This window comes from Bos grunniens, chromosome 2, assembly GCF_055505025.1.
Source record: "Bos grunniens cultivar Pamir isolate PY7600 chromosome 2, Bosgru_T2T1.0, whole genome shotgun sequence".
NCBI lineage: Eukaryota > Metazoa > Chordata > Mammalia > Artiodactyla > Bovidae > Bos > Bos grunniens.
Genome location: NC_141166.1, coordinates 40,780,819 through 40,788,105, shown reverse-complemented (window position 1 = coordinate 40,788,105; position 7,287 = coordinate 40,780,819). Strand labels below are relative to the sequence as shown.

The following is a 7,287-nucleotide window of genomic DNA, read 5'->3' as shown; positions in this document are numbered from 1 at the left end:
AAAGTAAGAATTAAATCACTTCAACCACATCCTCTCACAACTTTTAGATAAATTCTGCATCATCTTTACATTCTTCCACACACAAAAAAAAAGAGAAAGAGGAACAACCCAAATTAGACACAATGACTGAAGGCAGCAGAATAATCTATGTACTTTCTGGGAAGAGGTCAAGATGATCAGAAAAGGTCCTCATTTGAAAAACAGGAGAGGACCTGGCCCTCAGGCAGGGGATCTATTTCAAGGTTCTAAGAAGCTGCAGAATAAGTAGAGGAATTAGATGTGCAAAAAGTTCTGTAGCTAGGTGTACCAGGTTTTGTCAAATATACTGAAATTTAATTTTGATTTAGATGAGTGTGTAAGAGCAGTGCATTTTTATAAACATGAACAGCCTTTGAAAGTTCATGAAAACTGTTAACATCATGCTTCTTTCCACCAGCATAGCGCTTAAATCCACTGTGGAAAATATATACGTCTTTACTTAATATCCATAAAGTAAAACCTGACCTGGGCTTAAATCTTACTTTTCCAACTTTGGTATAAATGAAGTGCAAATCTTTATTCCCAAATTTTAATTACATTTGCCATTTTAGCTTCTTAAATTTAGTCCCGAGTATTTTACTGTAAAATGCAGTTTCACTCCCTTCCCCAGCTATAGCCTCACACTCTTCTTGAATGAATGAATGGTTAAACAGATTAGGAGAGCAAACAGCATTTTTAACAGTAAAGTGTGTGTGTGTGTAGTGTGTGTACGTGTGTATTCAACAATACGCAGGCTTTCATATATGAATGAGGGAATGGTTCAACAGATTAGAAAAGCAAACAGAATTCTCTAACAGTAAAGTGTGTGAGGGTGTGCTCACCAATATATAGGCTTTCTCAGAAGAGGAGGAAAAGAAACATGTATTGAGGTGGGGTGGGGAAAACAGCTTTCCTTTTGCTACACCGATCCACGTTTCTAAAGCTTAAGCAAGTGTGTTATGGTCTCAGTTGTTGTCAGAGGCTGCAGAGAGCAGTGTCTCGCTGCTTTTGAAATATCTGGCTGTAATCTAGTCCAAAGTCCAGGGACACTCATTTTCCCTCATTGCTGCCAATGTTTGTTCACAGGTAGCCAGCCTCCCTCCTACCCCACCCCCCTTTCAAGCACCTCATTCAAGGATGGGTGTGGTTTCTAATCACAGCTCTCCAGGAGAGGAGGAATAAGAAAAGCAAAAGGACTGTTTAACATGATAAAGGAGGTGGGATGGGGGTGGAGCAGATAAGAGAAGTGCTGGAAATTTACTTAATTACAGGAGGTATATCCAGTTTAGTCCTTAAATGTAAAAAGGAGCCCCCTTCAGCTCTATCAGTAAGTACTCTCAGAAGAAGGAAGTGGGTTCATTTTTACCAAAATATAACACAAGTTGTTTGTTTTTTAAAAGTAAGATCACTGGAGTCTATTAACAACCACCCACTCCTCCAGCACAAAGCTGCCATCTTAACAGTCTAGTATTGAAGTTCAACCAATCACCATCCCTTAGGTTAGCACTATTCCAAACATTTATTCTGGACACTTACAATGCTACCTCTAAGTCATTCAAGCAAAGCTGGCACTGTTAAGAATGAGAATGATTACAAGTACTACGGAAAAGAAACCCAAGCTTGCTAAACAAAGCTAGGACACACACAGAAACTCTGAACACTTCCTAACCTTGTCACTTTCCGGAGGCCCCAGACCCATTATGCTTCCTCTCCTCAGTGTGACTTAGGGTGTCCCCCCGTAAGTTAGGGAAAGGGTCAAGCAGCTCACCGTAAAGCATCTGGGACACTTTAAGCAGTGGAAGGAGAAGTAAGCTGGAGAAGCCCACGGGACAACTTCCCGGTCACAGCAACCTGAACTTTCACTGTTCACATTATTTTTAAAGACACAAGTATAGGAAATACATTTTCCCAATTGAGACCACACAGTTCAGAGAAACCTGAACCAAGCGGAACTTCATTATAATGCCAACCTTAGGATTGTAAAGCCCCCACAAAGCAAAGGTAAATTTTGTTGCCAAAATGCAACAAAGTTAAAAATTAAGAAAACGACATATAAATTAAAAACAGGGTTTCCCTCGAAAAGGCAGGAAGATAGAGCAGACATCAGCTGAGCCCCTCTGAGAAGTCCTGGGACAGGTGCCCCCCTGGAAACAGCCTCTTCCCTCCTCTCTCCAAGTTGCCCCAGGAGGGGGCGTCAGCACCATGAAGGTAAACGGAAGTGACCTTGGCAAAGCTACCAAACAAAAACAACCTAGCTCCCTCAACTCCCGCCCGGCTCCCGGTCCCTTGGCCTCCTCCTCCTCCTACACGTGCGACAGTGACACCTGCTTGTGGTAGGCGGCGGCGGGGCCGGGGGGCCCGGTCCTGCCCGTGAGCGCGGCGCTTGCCTCGGCGTAGTCCCCCGCGGCCGTGGCGCCGCCGCTCTTGTGGCCCCGCCGCGGACGGCAGCAGCAGCGGCTGGTGAAGCGTCGCCATGACTCCACAGTCTTGCCGGACCAAATCCAGACGCCTGACGTGATGCCCACCACGAGGCACATGAAATACTTAAGCATGAGCACCCAGTACTCGGGCTTGGCGCGCGGCTGGCCGGAGTCCGGGCCCGGGCACGCGCACGTGAGCGCGGCCTCCCAGCTCTCGCGATAGTGCTGTTCGTACAGGTAGCAGGCCACCACGATGCTGGCAGGCACCGTGTAGAGCAGCGTGAAGATGCCGATGCGGATCATGAGCTTCTCCAGCTTGTCCGTCTTGGTGCCGCCCTGCTTGATGACGCTGCGGATGCGGAAGAGTGACACGAAGCCCGCCAGGAGGAAGAGCGTGCCCACCAGCAGGTACAGCACCAGCGGGCCCAGCACGAAGCCGCGCAGCGAGTTCAGGTTCTGGTTCCCCACGTAGCAGATGCCGGCCACCGGGTCCCCGTCCACGGAGCTCAGGGCCAGCGCGGTGATGGACTTGACGCTGGGGATGAGCCACGCGGCCAGGTGGAAGTACTGCGCGTAGCCCGCGATGGCCTCGTTGCCCCACTTCATGCCGGCCGCCAAGAACCAGGTGAGCGATAGGATGACCCACCAGATGGAGCTGGCCATGCCAAAGAAGTAGACCAGCAGGAAGACGACAGTGCATAGCGCAGGGCCCGTTGTCTCGTAGTGGATGTGGCTGTGCTCGCGGCTGCAGGCGACGCTAGCATGGCCCACGACCAGGCGCACCAGGAAGCCCAGCGACACGCAAAGGTAGCAGGCTGACAGGAAAATGATGGGGCGCTCCGGGTAGCGGAAGCGTTCCATGTCTATGAGGAAGGTGGCCACCGTGGTGGAGGTGGAGATGAAGCACAGCACAGACCACAGGCCGATCCAGAAGGTGGCGAACGTGCGCTCGTCGGGGCTGAAGGACGGCTGGTAGCAGGGCACCGCGCAGTTGGGTACCTGGCCCGTCCGCACCTTGTTGTAAAGCGGGTGTGACTCCTTCAGAATGGGCACGAAGGGCTCGCGGCACTTGCACACCGACGGGCCCCCGGCGGCGCAGTCGTTCCCCGAGGCCGGCGACCCCGGCAGGCCCGAGAGTGTGGGCTTGACCGGGAAGGGCCTGGGGGGAGCCGTGGTGGCCTCGCTGCGGTTGTAATCCATGCACAGGACCTCGGCGTCGCGGCCCAGCACCGGGAGGCGGTCGCAGCTCATGCGTTCCGGCCAGGCAAAGCCGTACTGGCGCATGAGCGGGGAGCAGCCGGCTTTGGCGCGCTCGCACACCGAGCGGCAGGGCGGCAGCGGCTTGTGGTAGTCCGGCAGGCAGATGGGCGTGTACATGGAGCACAGGAAAAAACGCAGGTCCGGAGAGCAGTGGATCTCCACCAGCGGCCAAAACTGGTGCACCTCCAGGCCCGCCTCGTCCTGCGTGTCGTGGTTGAACTGGTTGGGCATGTGCGTCAGGTTGTAGCCGATGCCGCGGCACATGGGCACTGTGATCTCCTGGCACGCCGGGGCCTTGGAGGCGGCGGCCGCCCTGCCCACCAGCTGCGCCAGGAGCAGCAGCAGCAGCGAAGGCGGCGCGGACGGGTCAGGCCGAGCCATAGCCCCCTCCCTCCCCGCGTCTCCCGCAGCCCGCGCGGGGCCAGCTCAGGCAGGAGGAAACCGGGATCGGAGCTTCCCTCTCCGCGGACTTGTGTGGCGCCTGGGCTGGCAACCTGTTGGTTTCTTTTTCAAGAAATCCGTCCAAAGACCAACTGTTTCGGGAAGGCGCTGCCTCCGCAGGAGCGCTCAGCTCTTCGCTGGACAGGGCTGGAGAGGGACGATTAAGCTCCGATTCTGGGGAAAAAGCTCTTTAAGAAAAAAAAAGTGGGGGAGAAGAAAAATGGCAACCACTCCCAATTAGAGGGGCGTCAACGATACAATCCCCTCAAGCGGTCTCCAAATCTCTAAGTTAACCTTTCTCCTTTCCCTCCCCTCCACCTCCTGGAACACAACTACAGACTCCCCGTCCCTCACCCTGCCTCCTTTTTCCCTGGGCCTGCCAGGCTGCACCCCGAAGGCACAGCGCTCAGCCCCCCAGGAAAAGGGCTGAGGGACAGGGAAAGGACGGGGAGAAGGGGAAGACGCGGGCTCTCACCTCCGAGAATCCCGAGAGAAGCAGAGAGTCCGTAGCCAGCCTGGGTCCCCCGTCTCTGGGACACTCCACGTTTCTCAGAGACGGACTGGCATCAGGAAAGTTTGGCGAGAGGCTGGGTATCCGAGGAAGCAGCACATGGCAGCAGGTGGGGGCGTCTCAGAGAGGGGGTCGCCCCCTGAACGAGGTCGCCGCAGACTGGTCACTCGCCCTCTCCTCCTCCGGGGCCCCCCGCATGATCCGGGCGGGAGTAGGGCGGGGACAGGCCGTGCGTTCCACCAGGGTCCGGGAGCCGGACGGAGGGGCGAGTGCGCCTGGCTGCACCTGGGCGAGAGGAAGGCGACTGGCGGATCCTGCCGCCTCACAGCACCGCGAGCAGCCAGCGCTGGCCCTGCCGGGACCGCACGGTGCGCGCCCGCCGCCGCGTCCCGCCCGCCCGCCGCTCGCCTCCTCCCCTGCAGGGGGCTCCGCGCTCCAAGCGGACTCCTGGGGGCGGTGGCGGCGCTCCCGGGACGAGCAGGGCTCGGCTCCTCCCCCGCACTCTAACACCCTTTCGCCCACCTCCGCCGGGTATTGAACTGCACGCGGCGGCGGTGGCCACAGCAGAGTCACGGTCGCGGGCGGACTGGCCTCTCCCGCCCCGCCCGGGTCACCTGCTTCTAATGCCCGCCGGGAGACTCCGCCCCAGCCCCGCCCCTTCGCGCTGGGGCTCGGTTGGTGGGCCGCCCCGCCACACTCTCCATGCGTCCCCGCCCACTGCCCCGCCGGCTCGGCCTCTCCCCAGGCGCCCTTGGGTCCAGCCCGGAGCGGGTAGCCGAGGAGCGCGGGCCAATCGCCGGCCGGGAAGCTGTGGAGGGCGGGGCGAATGCTAATCACGCCTTCTTGAGACCCTGAGCGGGAAACCCTGGCTAGAAGTCCCTCCCGAGTTCTCTGCTGATCCCCACTTATGCGGGGCTCACTTTCCCGTAATGTTCTAGCTTATGAACCCTTGCTTCCAGGGCACCTACCAGATCTCTTCTCTGCAGCTAAGTACCCTTAGAGTCCAGCGCTTGTTTAAAAGACTGCTCAAAGACTCACTCTTAACCGTGGCACCTGTCTCCGCTCTGCGCCGCCCTCACACCAGGTGAGCTCAGATTTAGAGGAACAAATGCTTACCGAGTCCCTACTGTGTCGGACAGCGCGTTAGTCATTCACATCTTAATACAGGACGTCTCAGATCTTTAAAATAATTCTATGAATCAGACACTCCTTACAGGTGAAGAACAGAGTTTAGAAACTTGACCAAGGCAACCGAACTAATGTTAATGACCCCCAAGAAAACCACAAAGAAATGTTGTTCAGCGCGGTATTCCGAGCGCCTGGCGCAGAGTAGGCACTCAAATGGGAAACCCGGGATTCGAATCCAGATAGTTGGGCCGCGACATCCACAATTTTTACCACCTCTTTCCCCTCCCCGCCCCCATATTCTACCGGTTATCTCCCAGGCTTTAACCTTTACTTTTGCATTTCGTAACAAAATCTTACTGTTGCAACAAGAAAGTAATTTTCTTTCCGTCTTTGGAAGACTCCAAACATGTTAGTCCTTTATCAGTTTATCGGGTTAAAAATCCAGGCAGTTCCGAAGCTGCCTGCAGAGAAAAGCAACACTGGCTCCGGGCAGTGTAATGGGCAGGGGCTGTACCCCCTCCCCCTCGACCCGCCCCCGTCGCTCCCCCGGGCTACCCACTGCTTCACGGTGAGGCCGACCGCCGCCGGGGATCTGGGGCATACGAAGCAGCGGGTGCCCACGGGAAGACCTGCTGGGCTCCCCCAACCACTGGGACGCACTGTGGCGCTCTCCAGATGGGTTATTATGCTGCAAGTTTTAAATGTCCTAAAAATGCCTCTTTTCTACGTGTTCTAATTAGGTTGGAAGACTGAGGTGTTTAGCATTCTTGAAATTCATTCACACGCTTACAAAGAGGGTTTGAATTGTTTCCCTTTCCCCGACCCCTTCCTTCTACTGGGAAGAAGGCGGAAAAAAAAGGCAGGAGGGCCTGAGTTCTCAAAGTACTCAGAACTGGACTAAAGGACCGAGACACACCGCGGCTATTGTCGTTCTTGTGTCCTGGATCCCACTTACATAGACTGGGAAACTAAATTGCAGAACAGTCCTCTCCTCCCTGCTTATCAACAAGACTTGTAATGAAGAATATGTGTATTAATTCCAGCCTCAAAGTTAAATATCAATCGCTTCACAAACATCAAAACTATTAATAAATACGTTTAAAATGTATATTACTTATTTCATTCCCTGTGATTGTACCTGTGCTTATATTTTGTTTGTTTGTTTGTTTTGGGGAACTACTTGGCAGTCAATGTCGGCAAACATCCCAGGGTTGAAAGCAGTGGGAGTTTTCAGCTATGGAATAGCAATCAAAAAGAAAGGGAAACCCTCAGTGGAAAGTATGCACAGATTGTGAACATGCCAAGAGAGGCTGCCTCATTCTGTGGCCTTTATGCAACGTGTGTATTATTGGGGATGGACAAGTGTTGGCTAATAATAAAAATTATTTGAAGTTGGAGAATGTTAATCACTCATGCTGGAATTTGGCCAGAATACATGTGTTATTTCACTTGGTTCTGACTCAAAGGATGTTATCTCCTAGTCTGTAAACTTTTCCCTTCTCAGTCAAC

At 54.1% G+C, this 7,287-nt stretch overlaps 1 protein-coding gene across 2 annotated transcripts; it reads right to left on the bottom strand.

Moving 5' to 3' along the window:
- Nucleotides 1-1,518: 1,518 nt before the first annotated feature.
- FZD5 (frizzled class receptor 5) lies at nt 1,519-5,288 on the bottom strand. Of its 2 annotated transcripts, none has more exons than XM_086343295.1 (2): nt 4,615-5,288; nt 1,519-4,327 (listed from the first exon to the last, which is right to left on the bottom strand). In XM_086343295.1, exon 2 carries the CDS (start codon nt 4,077-4,079, stop codon nt 2,322-2,324), a length of 1,758 nt encoding a protein of 585 aa, XP_086199421.1. In that variant the 5' UTR covers nt 4,080-4,327; nt 4,615-5,288; the 3' UTR covers nt 1,519-2,321. The 2 variants fall into 2 exon arrangements, with proteins under 2 accessions (XP_086199421.1, XP_086199429.1); XM_086343303.1 differs by having other exon boundaries at nt 1,519-4,313; nt 4,615-5,097.
- Between the last annotated feature and the right edge of the window lie 1,999 nt (nt 5,289-7,287).

Coding starts and splice junctions, on each gene's coding strand:
- FZD5 (XM_086343295.1), bottom strand. CDS start 4,079: ATGGCTCGGCCTGACCCGTCCGCGCCGCCTTCGCTGCTGCTGCTGCTC.